Source organism: Pararge aegeria, chromosome 5 (genome assembly GCF_905163445.1).
Source record: "Pararge aegeria chromosome 5, ilParAegt1.1, whole genome shotgun sequence".
Taxonomy (NCBI): domain Eukaryota; kingdom Metazoa; phylum Arthropoda; class Insecta; order Lepidoptera; family Nymphalidae; genus Pararge; species Pararge aegeria.
The window spans coordinates 14,930,252-14,944,666 of NC_053184.1; the positions used below are offsets into that span (position 1 = coordinate 14,930,252).

General features: G+C 36.6%; 1 protein-coding gene across 2 annotated transcripts in view; it reads left to right on the top strand.

Moving 5' to 3' along the window:
• LOC120623602 (phosphatidylinositol 4-phosphate 3-kinase C2 domain-containing subunit alpha) overlaps positions 1-14,415 on the top strand; it is a 41,041-nt gene that overhangs the window by 6,601 nt on the left and 20,025 nt on the right. The window contains exons 4-16 of one of the 2 annotated variants that reach the window (XM_039889662.1): positions 411-990; positions 3,099-3,249; positions 6,498-6,688; positions 7,274-7,364; positions 7,949-8,092; positions 9,166-9,254; positions 9,581-9,818; positions 10,736-10,908; positions 11,648-11,855; positions 12,301-12,505; positions 12,820-13,023; positions 13,442-13,560; positions 13,906-14,084. In XM_039889662.1, coding sequence (XP_039745596.1) covers positions 411-990; positions 3,099-3,249; positions 6,498-6,688; positions 7,274-7,364; positions 7,949-8,092; positions 9,166-9,254; positions 9,581-9,818; positions 10,736-10,908; positions 11,648-11,855; positions 12,301-12,505; positions 12,820-13,023; positions 13,442-13,560; positions 13,906-14,084 — 2,572 coding nt within the window. The remainder of the gene's footprint in view (positions 1-410; positions 991-3,098; positions 3,250-6,497; positions 6,689-7,273; positions 7,365-7,948; positions 8,093-9,165; positions 9,255-9,580; positions 9,819-10,735; positions 10,909-11,647; positions 11,856-12,300; positions 12,506-12,819; positions 13,024-13,441; positions 13,561-13,905; positions 14,085-14,415) is intronic. The other variant, XM_039889663.1, reaches the window with a different exon arrangement.

Consider the following 14,415-nt stretch of genomic DNA (forward strand, 5'->3'; position numbering starts at 1 on the left):
TAATATGAATTAATACATAAAGAAAACCACAATAACATTTCCTATTTTCTAATAACATTTCTTAATTTGTGGAACACCCTTTCGAGTTATAATTCCTCCTACGCATAACTTGAGTAAGGCATAAGTGAATAGGCGTTTTCTAGGTAAGTACGCCAACCTAGACCTCATAATAAGTGCCTCCATCGGGCACGATGGTCGACAAGCAGAAGCCTATCTGATGGGAAAAAAAATCATCATCATCATCATTATTACATATGCGGACATCTACTGCTGAACATAGGCCTTTCTCAAAAAGCTTCACCATACGGTCCTCAGCTTTCCTCATCCACCCACCGCCACCCATTCATTATCTCGGTCCTTGTCTCAGTTATTGTCAAAAAACAAAACTAAATTAAAATATTTAATTCCAGATTGGGTCAACAGACTGAAGAAATCACGTTGAACACGCCCGAACAATCCCAAGCTATGAATAACCAGTACAATCAGCGACCGGGCTATCCGTACACCCCGTACAATTACGGCTACCCACCGCCGTACACGCCAATGGTGCCGTATCCGAATACCCCGTACGGAATGCCAACACCTATGAATCCAATGCCCAACTACGGCTACTACCCGCCAATGTTGGGCCAGCAGGACCAACAACACCAACCACCCACATACGTAGTAACCAACCCGCCAGTCTACGCACCAACCATACCCTACGCACAAACTAGAATGGCCACACCGGCCCCTTACATCACATATCCCCCACAAACGCCTCAACCACCCGGTTCGTACAACTACAGTACGACCAACTTAATATCGAGGCCTACGAGACCGGCTTCTATATATCCGCAGCTAAATCAAATGCCAAGATATGTCACACCGCCAAATAATGCACAAACAAAGAATGTGAATAATAATAATAATAATGTAAAAGCGCCGGTAGTGAAGACTGAGCCGTCCAGAGACAGTGTGGAAAGCAACTTTTCTAAAAAATCTGACGGGGTATGTATTCTTGATTTAAAAGGATCTCTCCATCTTCTTTTCAAGGCTAGTTTGGAAGGGGCTACAGGACACTTTTCAAAAAAAGTTTCCATAAATTTATGAGTGCTTATAACTTCAAGTAACAAATTGTATTGCAGCTTTCATAAAGAAATGGACTAAAATAAGAATTACAAACCTAACTTTTTGTATTGGGTTGAAATTGCATTTGTGGTTATTGTTTTAATTTCATCTAGCTTAATAATCTTTTTGCAGTTGCCATACTAACCAGTTAACCAATTTGACCTGACAGACTCAGCTGATGTTTTGGCTGTCACCGCGTATTTCTTTATAACAATTTTGTACAGTATTTCCTCCAAAAGTATTGATCTTGTGATAAAGAAGTTTTTCATTATTATCAGTTCTGTAATACCGCATAACTCGCAATATATAAAACTGAAATGCTCAAACTATGAAGGCAATAAACTTGGAATTTTTGACAGTAGGTTCGTTAAATTTAAGGTCTAATATACCGACTATTTAACATCATACACGGCTCTTAGGAGTCGTACAACGGCCGGGCGATGCGCCGAGATTCTCATTTACCCCTCAGAATTATTTTTTTACTTATTTGGTAGTATTATAGTCGGAAAAATGTAATAGGCCCGTTTTGACATTTGTGCAAGACCATAGAATGTAACTTGGAACGAAACTGAAAGAAACAAAAAAATAAAAATCAATTACATACAGTGTTTTAAAAAAATACGTAAATTTTTTTGGGACGTTAAATAATATGAAGGAACATATCGCGAGTATTCTTTTTGCGCTTACTTCATAGTAGCATGCAATTTATAATTGTTGCGAAACGTTCCGAAAACAGTTACGTTCTCAGTCTTTTTTTTTTATACTAGAGCTGTAACCATTTTTTTACTGAATATCGAAATTAAATATTGTGTAGTTATCTTTACTGCAAAGAATAAGCTTGGTTCTCAAAATGGGTTCTAAATATCATTATTTAGAACCCATTTTGAGAACCAAGCTTATTCTCAGACTCATGTCTGAGATGATGTATCTGACCAAGCGGCACATGACTGAAGCGTCCCCGCGCGCACTGCGTAGTTTTTCGTTCCTCATCTTGTAAAGTTAACTGTGCGCTCGTTTAAGTTTGATATATATTGTTTACTATTACGTTAACTATGGCTCTTCTATTTTGGACATTAATTTAAACATAGTGATTTGACTCGATTTTTGTGTTCGTTGTTATATAGTACTAACTCTGTTTTAACATGTTGAAAAGTGGACGTATAATCAACAGCCAGTCACGCGTATTGGTTGTGAAGTTAAAGGAATACTTCGAACGAACGAACACTTTACAATACATAATAATATCAATCAAGTACTGATACAAACTTGAATTGATTTATCGTGAGTATCGAGTACAGAGTCTTGTGGTTCCATAACTAGTTACATCGCGATGACAAATGTCAAAACGGGCCTATTACATTTTTACGACTATAGAGCTTTTTGTGACAAAGCTCGTCCGGGAAAATGCTGCCATATCATTCTTATTTCTTTGACGGCCGATTGGCGCAGTTTGCAGCGACCCTGCTTTCTTAGACTAACGCCGTGGGTTCGATTCCCACTACGGGAAAATTTTTGTGTGATGAGCATGAATGTTTTTCAGTCTCTGGGTGTTTATATGTATATTCTTAGTATTTATGTATATTATTTATAAAAAATATTCATCAGTCATATTAGTACCCATAACACAAGCTTAAATTGGGGCTAGATGGCGATGTGTGTATTGTCGTAGTATATTTATTTATTATTTATTTATATTTCTGCCGCTAAGCAGCATTGTTGCATTGCTGTGTTCCTGTCTAAAGGGCGTGGTTGTGGGTGTTATTTGAAGCACATGAGGCTTAACACCCATAACTCAGGTACATGGACACACGTCGGCACGTTCCAGGACGCGTTCCTTACATGCCCTGCAAAGTGTTGCTCTGTTTATAGGCGATAATTTTGCACATACCATCGGTTGGGCCAAAAATGCTTTGTCCGACAGTTATAACTATAAAAAAAAGTCGCGGGAACCCAGATCAAGTATTGATCGTAGATTTTCTGTATTCCAGTCGAACGAGTCCACCGACGAGTTGGGAAACTTACCGAAATCTATGAACCTGATCGACTTCGGCGGCCGCAAGTCCAGCGGGCAAGGTAGCGTAAGAGTCAGTGTGTTAGAGGCGTTCGATCCGCTACTATTAACTGAACAGAATCATTCGGGTGAGTGGTTTGTGTCTCATTCCATCAGACTTCTTAGTGTAAGTTATCAAGTTAACAAACGTTACTGTGGGGTACAAAACAATAAAAATAAAATAAAATAAATTTAGTTCATGTAGGTAGGCCTAATAAAAGGCCATTTTTAAAACGTCAAGTATATCTGTTTGTAGTGACTCTACCACCACTTCAAAAGGCAGTTTTTATCTCAAGAAGAAGCCGGCAAGAAATTCAGCAGTTGTTCTTTTCCTTTGCTTTACAATTTAACGATGATTGTTCTATTCTGAATACTTATTTTGTGTGAGATGAAGGCGGAGCGGCTTGCTTCTATGCAACCTTGACCTTACAAGATTTAGTAGTTACAGCTTCTCCGGCCTCCTTTTGGGGGACCGAGTTCGATTCCCGGCATACAACTCTTAACTTTTCGGAGTAATTTGCCTTTTTAACTTAAAAACCCGTGACGTGACGTTCGTTTACATGAAAACTGACAGTAAGAGTACATTGGTGTAGCGTGAGTTTTTGCCGACCGGTGCCATGACGAAAGCCGCTTAATGATTTTCGAAAGGCGTCAACTCCTTATCCAAACTTTTAACTAGAAACATACTGACAGAAAGACTGACGCACAGTATGAGATGTCATAAAAGCTCAACCTTTTTATTTAATGTGACGAACCCTAGCCCACTGAATGAATTGTTATGGAGTGTTTTGTTACGCTTAAGCTGGCAGCATATTTCAAATGTCAGAACGAGACAAAAAACACAGTGTATCTGTTTTAATGTTATGTCACCTTTATTAATAAGTGTGTTAAAGTATTTAAAATTCAGCGAAAATGAGTTGTGGTCCAACTTTTCGTATTATAAACTAAGCGAGAGCCTACCAAATAATAGTTTATACTTGATGCATTGGAACCCTTACTTCCTTATCCTTACTGATTTTATAAATGCGAAAGTGTGTTAATTTGTTTGTCTTTTCTTCGCGCCTTATCCAAGCAAACATTCAACTTAATTTCTGGTATAGAGATGACAGAGAGTAACATAGGCTGCTATCTATCCTATAGATATTTATAACAAACGGTTCCCGAGGGATTTGTAAAAAACCGAAGTAAACTCTGACGAAGAACATTTGCAAATCGCGGCATCTGACTCGATTGGTGAAAGTCCTCTAATATCTCCTGCGAGCCCCGAGACATGACCTACGCTACACCACTGCATTTCATATGGTGTGCCCAGCCTAGTTACTATACAAACATATTTTTGTTGCATTATCTGTAACGATTATCAAGACCTGTTAGGTTGTTTTATGAAAAAAAACACATTATATTGCTTTGCGTGTGGACATCTCTAGCTAGGTTGGGTTCACTATATTATAACTTGCGAGCTTGAATAAAATAATCACTGAGATAAATAAATTAATAATATATATAGGAGTAAACCTGAGTCAAGAAAATATGTATCTATTAAATATTTTAATTAATAAAAAAAACATTCTTATATTAAATTAATGTATTACTGGGAAGCTAGCAAAATGTTATCGATAAACATATTTTTTACTGAGTTATGCATTTTTTTCGATAGACAAATACAAAAGAAAAGGCAATCTTGGAAAATTTTATGACTTTTTAATATTTTTGATTATAGATTTATAAATTACGTGGCGGAGTTCAACTATATGAAAGAGTACTGAAAAAATTATATATTCCATCATATTCCAGAATCATTTGTTCGCATTTTACCTTGCACCATTCAGAAACAACCATTTAAAAAAACTTATTGAATAAGATGTGTTTATCTTGGGCTTTTGGGCTCTCACGGCCATTTTAGTTTTAATTTGTTATGTTCTGGGCTAAACTGTATATGTGATGCTAATGTTTACCGTTTTGATTAATCCCACTTCTGTTATCATTGTGTTATTAAAATATATGTCCATCAATAAGATGTTTGGGGTTCTAAAATGTATGTTGTTCATTAACATAGAAAAGAGTTGTAGACTCATTTGACATACTAAAATTATATGATAATAAACTCTAGAAATAGTTTATGACATGTTGTTGTTGATCTTCATGATTTTGTTTAGAATAAACTAACGTATATAAAAAAAGACGTGTGTGTACTTATGTACGCGCGTTAGAAGTTATACTTCTTTGGCGTAACAAGATAAAAAACTTTCAAAAATTTTATCTTTCGCCTTTTTTACGACACTAACAATAGAAAAAAGGTATTGTGTGAATTATTGAAAGTCAACTGTCAAAACTTTTTTAGAAAAACTAAAATTTTGACTATAGCTAGCTTCATCGTGTCGGTTTTTTGGGACGGTGTGCGCGCGCATCGTAAAAATTTACTCTCACCATTTTTCCCTAACGCGCCAAAAGAAGTATGACTTCAAAAATCAGCATCTTGTAAGAATCCATATTTTGACTTCTTTCCCAAGTTCAACGTTTATGTACACATGTATGTATGATTTTTTGTCTATTTGGGTGTCGACAAGTCGAAACGCATTTTTGGTCTTGCATATATTTATTAACATTGTTGAGCGAGCGATACTCTTTGCCAATTGACGTAGTTTCAAATCTATCTATCTATGCAAATAATAAAGCTGAAGAGGATTTTTTTTGTTTGCGCGATTTAAAAGATCACCAATTAAAATATTTAAATCTATAATGTCACAACACGCTAATTATATAAGAAACATCAATTTAGGGACAAGGTTAAAATAAAAACTGAATGGCAATTATATAAATAACTTTAAAATTAATTTAGCGCTATTTTGTTACTTTACTAAAAGGGGCTCTAAGACTGACTTCCAGTCGGATTTTAATAATCTTTTTTGAATTTTATATTTCGACTCTTGAGAAAGTAAGGCTATTTAACATCACGCTACGATCTCGAGGAGCCGAGGCGCCAAAGAAATAGCGCAGGCGGCTAGAGCGGAGCGTTAGGTCGGGGTTTATTGTGTAGAATAGCGGGATAAAGTGCGCGGATAAAGTTAAAATATGTGGCGAATAATGCGTTTCGGTTTGTTGATCTAAATCAACTCTATGTTTAAGATTGCTGATCCACAGAGCTGGAAGTGGTTTCGTAGTGAGGCATTGTTAACAAAATATTTGAACAAACAGACAGACACACTTTCTTATTTATACTATTAGTATCGATAAATTACTATAATCTGGTCGAAGCTTCTGCTAAATACGGTACGTATCGTACACGTATATTGCTAAAAATTACAAATAAATACAACACTTCGTATTTCCGTAACAGATTACGCGGCGAAGAGTGAATGCTCTAGCGTGTACGAGGAATACGATCCTTTGGACTTTTTATATGGAGAAACGGAATTACGCGATGCGCCCGTATACGCTACGATAAGCAAACGGGAAAGTGTATGCGTACCGTCGCCACCGCCTAAGAAGATTCCTAGCGTACCGGCAGTAGCTAAAAGGCCTACAACGGTATGTATTGTTTCATCATTATCAACCCTATATATCCGTTTATATAAACATACTACGTATATTTTTCCTTTTTTTTTGTGATGGATCCTTTGCTGAACCCTACGTAAATAATTTATACGCTTGTAATCGTAGAGACGTTTCCGAGTGTCAACGAAACAATGTATGGTGGACTCAGTGGCTTGCATAAAAAAAAGGGTATGCAGATCATATAAAATGAAGAAAATCTCCAGTACGAGTTCTAAAAAACTTAAGGATAGGCATTGTAAGAGTTATAAAAAGCCTATCTACCTAAGTATTTATAATTCGTACTGGAGATTATCTTCATTATATATCATCTCTATACCCTGTGCATACCCTCTATGCACGCCACTGATGGTATTGTGCGAAAGAGATAGCACGACATCAACCACCAATCTTTATAAATCTATTCTTTTATACCGCTGGTCATACTTAAAGTTATCTATACTAAACATTTATTTAATTTTAGGTATTTGATATTCAGAGCTATTGTTTTGATGTTAAGAATGACTATATTCTACTTTACTCCAGTACTTAGTGGTGTAGTATTTTTTTTTTTTTTTTCAGAATAAACTTTACGACTGTATAGTGAAGTCGCGAACAAAGAATTACGATAGCGAGCACAAAGCATTTCTTAAAATGGTTATCGATGTACGGAGTAAGTAGTTTTTGGCTTTTCTTCTATCAAGTTTGCACTTCTGTTCATCAAACTTACTCTTGTTAGTCTAATTGTTAGGATGTTTGGCGAGAGAGTATTTAGTTTAAGATTTTCTACCTACTGTATGTGTATAGTAACTAGATGGTATGGCGCTACAGTATCGAAACACATTAGCGTCATAGCAAAATGAACCTAATATGCCTGGTTTAAGAAACGCAAATTCTGTAATCGCTTAAAGCTGTTGCTGTAGTACTGTGGAATTTAAGCTTTAAAACAAGAATCATAAAGTCCATTTCACTCTTATTGGGAATCGAAACCGACCTTCGATAGGAGCTTAAAAATCGTATACTAAGTAGTACAGATCACAAGGTCATGGTTTCGATTCCTGGCCATAGGCTAAAGTTTTATCAGATATTAAGTTAATCTTGACGTAAGCCGCTGGTCCAAAGCGGCACAAGACCGTTGTATTCAGAACTCCCTACAAAAGACCTATGTCCAGCAGTACACGTTTATTGGTTGAGATACTGACGATTAAGATGAAGTTTATCTTCAAAAAATATTTATTGAACATATTTTTTTTATAGAAAGATTTAGTTACACGGACGACAAAACAAATCCAGGACACGTTATAGCAGCGCGGTCAGGAGGGAAATACCCACCAAACACCAGTATTAAAATTCTAGTCTACAATTCCCATACCGACGAACCTATCACATTTACTTCCGATGGTGAGATCATTGTGTACTCAAATATCCCATAATATATTAATAAGGATAAATATTTTTAATTTCAGGGATCAAGGCTCATATTTTTTGTTAGTAAACATTTCTATGTATGTTACTAAAAACAATAAACAAAAATTAATGCATAATATTTGACGACCTCCCTGGCGCAACGGTGAGCGCTGTGAATTTTAGTAGGTACCGGCTTCGATTCGCGGCAGCAATTTGTGAATTCATAATTTCTGAGTCTTATCTAGTCTCGTCTGGTAGGAGGTTTTGGCCGTGGCTAGTTACCACCCTACCGACAAAGACTAGTGTGGCTAAGCGATTTAGTGTTACGGTGCGATGTCGCGTAGCCACCGATTAGGGGTATGACTACCATACTCCCTAACAGGTTAGCCCGCTACCATCTTAGACTGCATCATCACTTACCACCAGGTGAGATTGCAGTCACAGGTTAACTCGGAGATAAATAAAAAATAAAAAAAAAAAACGAATAAGAGAATCACTGCCGCTCCGATCCATTAGAAATAGCACAATAGTGACTCACATACCTGCACTCTAACCTGCCAGCAATTATCTGCTTTACTAAATTAAAATCAAAGTTTTTATATTAAAGTGGTAAGAATATTGCAATACAGTCATTTTGCCTTTTATTTCCCACTAAGGTTTCCTGTAGTAAAATTTTCAGTACCAACCCAAAGTTATAATCACTAATATAAATGGTAATAATGGTTTAAGCCCGCCAACCCATGTGGAGCGGTGCGGTGGGTCTGGTGTTTGTGTTTCGCCTATTAAATAAAAGGGATGTAGCCAGCTCAGGGATGGAAATAGGCTGATTAAAAAACTATAACTTACAAAATGTTACATCGACAATTTTTTTTATTCCACTAAAAAAGAGTATAGTCACATAAATGTGACTAGAATTTTTTAATAATTCACACATTTCAATTTAAACAGAAATAAGGTTATATGTATATATATAACCTTGAAAAAAAGATTGGTGATCGCAGAAGATGTTGGTAGTGATGATTACCATATATATATATATATATATTCACTTGTTGTTTTGTTTTTAGTCGAGTCAACCGTAGAACACGTCATATTAACAGTAGTTTGTTCACTCGATGAAGATATAAGAGAAGACATGTCTGGATATATGTTGCGGGTAAATATTTAATTTTTTTTTTATTTAACATGAAAACTCTCCATTGAATACTTGCAAGTTAAACAACAATGTATATTTTATAAAAAGTTTGTTCATAAAAAATAGAAGATAAAGATATTAAAGAAATTATGTTTGTTTTTGTTTTAATATATTCATATAAATAGTAACGAGAAGATTGTTTACATTCATTGTGCAAGGTAGAATAAATGAACTAAAGATAAATGGACATTTATGTAAATAGTTATCACAACGGATGAAGTGTATGTAGGAATTATCATAAAAATGCTAAATGTAAGGAAATTTACATAAATTAAGATATTTTTTAGGTGTGGGGTGCCAAAGAATTCTTAACGCCGGGCAGTTCGCTCAGCGAGTACGACTACATTCGCGAGAGTGTGCGCTTAGAGAAAGACGTCCGTCTCTGTCTAACAGAAGGCAGAGAGACGTCCCTAGCGAGAACCGACAGAGATGACGCTAGAGACGCGCATCTCACTTTAGATGATTTGATATCTTCGCAGGGCGCTATGCCGATGTTGTCATTTGATAATCTTTCTATTTTATTGGGTAAGTGCAGTCTCTGTTGTCTTTTTATCGGTATTATATTCTAATTACATTTAATTTAATTAAGTAGGAACTTCAATTAGGTGCTAATTATAAACACATCCTATCGGCTGCATAACTTCCTAAATCCTAAATCACGTTTTACTACATTACATCTGATATCCGGACTATAACTTTGTGTAGAATTTCCGCAAAATGAACTATTTTCAAGGACAAACATTACCTTAGGTCTGAAACCAGGAAGTAGGCTGCCTTTTTGTCAAATTCTTCAGCCGTTACCACGTAACTGACTACCAGATATTGACATACGTTTACCAAATTACATATTTATGTAGTGATTCCTCGCGTCTTCGTTCTCACTGATGATAAGTTTCATACAAACATCATCATCATCATAACTTCAAACGGTTGACGTCCACTGCTATAGGTCTTTTGTCGAGAGTTCCAAAACCACGGCTCGGACCAGCGAGTCGTTTGATGCGGTCTGTCCACTTCGTTGGGGGCCGACCAATGTTGCGTTTACCTGTACGGAGTCGCCATTCCAACACCGTGGGACCGCAACGTCCATCTCTCTCACTCGTCATCTCAGTTCTCCCAGCTATGTGCCATAGCTACGCAACTCGCTGAGCTATATTAGTAACTCTAGCACGTCTCCGGATCTCCTCATATCTGTTTTGGTCACCTAGTACTCTCACTAGATATTCAAAGCATAGCTCTCTCCATCGCCCGATGAGTGTCTATCTTATGAGGCCATCATATTAACATTCATCCGTTATTTTAACAATATTCTCCGAGCCCCTAAGTCGCGCTGCCTGCACCCGCTATTACTTAGGTTGCTCGACTCAAACAAACATAAAAAACTTTATACTATTAATTATGAAAATATAATGTCATAAACTAGCTCCGGATATACTTTTTAGAGACCCTTGAAGGCGAGCTCTCGCGGGCGGTCGGTGTGTTGGGCGCTGAAGGCGTGTGTTCACCGAACGCTGTGTTCCAAGCTGTCAAAGCTATCTGCGCTCTAGCGGGCGGAGTTGAAACGCTCCATGTTACGCACACACTCAATGCCTTCTCTCAGGCATGTACTGCGCAGGTGAGGTCTTATATTAGTATAGTTTTGTATGAATTAAAATAACCGATGGGTAAATAAGTGGTAGATATTTATGGATATCGCTTTTTTATATCGACGGCCGACTGGCGCAGCGACCCTGCTTTTTGAGACCAAGGCCGTGGGTTCGATTCCCACAGCTGGAAAAGGTTTGTGTGATGAACATAAGTGTTTTCCAGTGTCTGGGTGTTTATCTGTATATTATTTATGAATATTATTCATAAAAATATTCATTAGTCATCTTATTACCCATAACACAAGCTGCGCTTACTTTGGGGCTAGACGGCGATGTGTGTATTGTCGTAATATATTTATTTATTTATTATTATTTATTTTATTTATAATAATAACTGCTGGACCAAGCAGACAGCCCACCTGATGATAAGTAGAGAATTGTAGCCTAAAGCTGTAAACACTTCGCAGCGTATGCGAGGGGTGCGTCTTGCAAAGAGGCGCGTTGAAATCTGATACAGCCCTAACATCACATGTTACGGATGTTTGATTCCTTTCAGTAAAAGCTATGGCATGGGTCACTTAAAAAAATTTAGCGTTTTGTTTTCGCAGATAAGTCTCAGAGACAGTAAATAATGTAACTATAAAGCCTACGAAGTATTATTTCGGCTTTAATTTACACGTTGTATATTCCATAGTCTATAACATTAGGTTTTTAAGTATTCTTATATAAGTAAATTAATTGGTACATGTGACGATCACGTTCACGCAGGTTACGGGGACAGTGCGACCGGAAATTCAATCGGAAAGTGGTCCGTATTGCTCGGTTTCGTTACGCGCGGCGAACGCTCGCGAGGCGCTCGCACAACAATGCTCGCGGGTTCGTGACTCCGTGCGAGCGCTGATAGCGTTGTACACGCGAGCGCGCCTTTTGGACTTCCAAATGGCAGATGGTCCTACTATCGCAACAGATCCGAACAGTAAGTCATGCTATTTCTGTCTTTATAGCCACTTTTTTTATTCTGACAACTTTTTGGATTTAGCTTTTCTCTGCTTACAGTACATACATTTCTTATCCAATTTTTTAAAATGCCATCTATTGGGAAAATCTCTTTAATGGCACTATCCGAAAACAACACTGAATATGTTGATAAATTATTTTTTCTCGTTTTTCCATTACTATTTCTACTAACAATCATATTGTTAAACGCAGCAAATATAATGTTGCACACTAGGCTCCATTTCAACCTCAATGAGCTTTTAGTAAGTATGTTCGTTGTTTCTGACTTCCGCAAAGTTTATATATAAATAAATAAAAAAGTCATAAACCATAATAAATTAAAGATAATAAAAACCATAATTGATTAAAGACAATAAAAACAAAAGTCCACTTCTCAAACGTAAACATTATTTATTTATCGTCAGAAGCAGTCCCAGCACAAACAATATCAGAAACCATGCTGTTCTGTATCGAAGCCGTCCACTGCTTACCCCACTGTTGGACGCACGATGAATATCTATTCCACACGCAAATATACTACGGAACACGCCCCTTGAAAACATTGCATGTAACGCACATAAGCAAGATAGAGTGCGGTGGATTTTACCCTAGGATCATATTTGATACATGGTAAGTTCATTTAAAAATAATTTCTTCTTTATGTTAAAGTCCTTTATTTTTTGACTTCACGGATCTCGAACTGTGTAAAATAAATGACCTGAAAGATGGCAAAACGTGATATCAGACACACGGTTGAAATATCAAAATATTGTTACTAATGTCACAAATTAAACTTAGTACATGGTATTAACGTTGTTTCTATCGATGATTGAACTGTGTAAAATAAATGACCTGAAAGATGGCTAAACGTGATATCTGACACACGGACGAAGGATCAAAGATAGATTCTGGTCTTCAAATAATGACATTTGGTCCATTTACAGGTTAAATCTAGAAGATGTTCCAGTCAACACGCTACCGCGCGAATCTAGACTCGTGTTGACACTCTTTGGACGTACGCAAAGAACAGACGAACAACATCAGAATGAAAGTCAACAGAACAACAAAGAGGGGGAAGAAAATGGAGATGTGCAATTCGAACAAGTGGAACTTGGATGGACTGCCATACAACTGTTTGATTATGATAAGTAAGATTTATTTTTCGCTAACAATCACTATGTTTATGCGTATTTTTTCCGTATTATCATGCTACAGTATTTAGTTTATTTTATGGTAATCCGGATTTTATATTTTATTTGTCGTGAACACAAAAATTTACATGCATCCAAACCTTTCGTTCATAATTTATATCATTTTAAAACGACTTAGGTAATAATATAATATAGAAATAGTTTTTATTCATATAATTAATCACTACTGAAATCCAACTTTTTAATCTATTGGAGAACTGAATAATGTCAGAATATAAATTGATTTTCTTTCATCTACCTAAGTAGGTGTATAAAAACAATAATAAGTTGTGGAAATATATCTTTTTATCTCAGCTGTAGCTTTAAAAATTGATCATTTCAGAGCGTAAATTAATTAATAATGTGTGGTTATTAGAATGTTAGCAGCGGGACATTACGTACTACCTCTTTGGCCTGCGTGCTGCGATCGTCGTATTGGACCCGCTCCGACTCCGTTACATACGCCACCACCGCCCTATCCTCTAGTTAATATTGGTGAGTTGATAGCAACTCAATGGTTATATCATTTTTAATCTTAAACAAAGGCCTTAAGGCCGATTTATTCAAGTTACGTGTTACAAACAGTACGTCTAATATTAATATAGTTCAATAAACTGATTGTCTGTCAGTCTTACAGCCAGCCCTCCCCTGATTCAGTCAGTGATCAGCGATATCCAATCTGACGGTTAACGCAAACCTGGCGATCTATCATCTCCATTCGAAATTGCAATATGTGCCAAATGTGTACGTAAACAGTGAAACTGTCCAATTATGCGCCAAGTTATCGTTCATTTTAGAGGTACAATGGAGTCCATATTGTATGTTCTTTTTTGCTGGCAGAAATACCCATATACACGCGGACGGGTGTCAAGTGGACGGACGACGAGGAAGACAACGAAAAGTCGTTGTCCATTGATGATTTACCCACTTTCGATACATTGGACGGACACACACAATCACAGTTGCTACATCTGATCGAGCAGGGAGCTTACCAGAGAATGCCTACTGAAGGTAGAGAGGTGAGACTTAATAATTCTCCTGTCACTTAATTGTATACAGAATGCTCACTATATTGATGATAAAAATCATAATCATAGCCTTTATTCTAACTTTTAATCAGCCTTTCCTGAGAAATAGAGCTACTCCAAAGACTTTCACGTCGTCTTCGCCACATTGTTGGTACTTTATGGATACTGAGGAAGTTGATTCCTGAAGAGAAATAAAACTCTTTTATTAAATAAAAGCAGTGCGTCCTTATCATGTATTATACTGACGCTTTACTGAGTTTTTTACTAGTTTATTTTAAATGTAATAACTAATGTAAAATAATAATATTCATGAAATAAAACA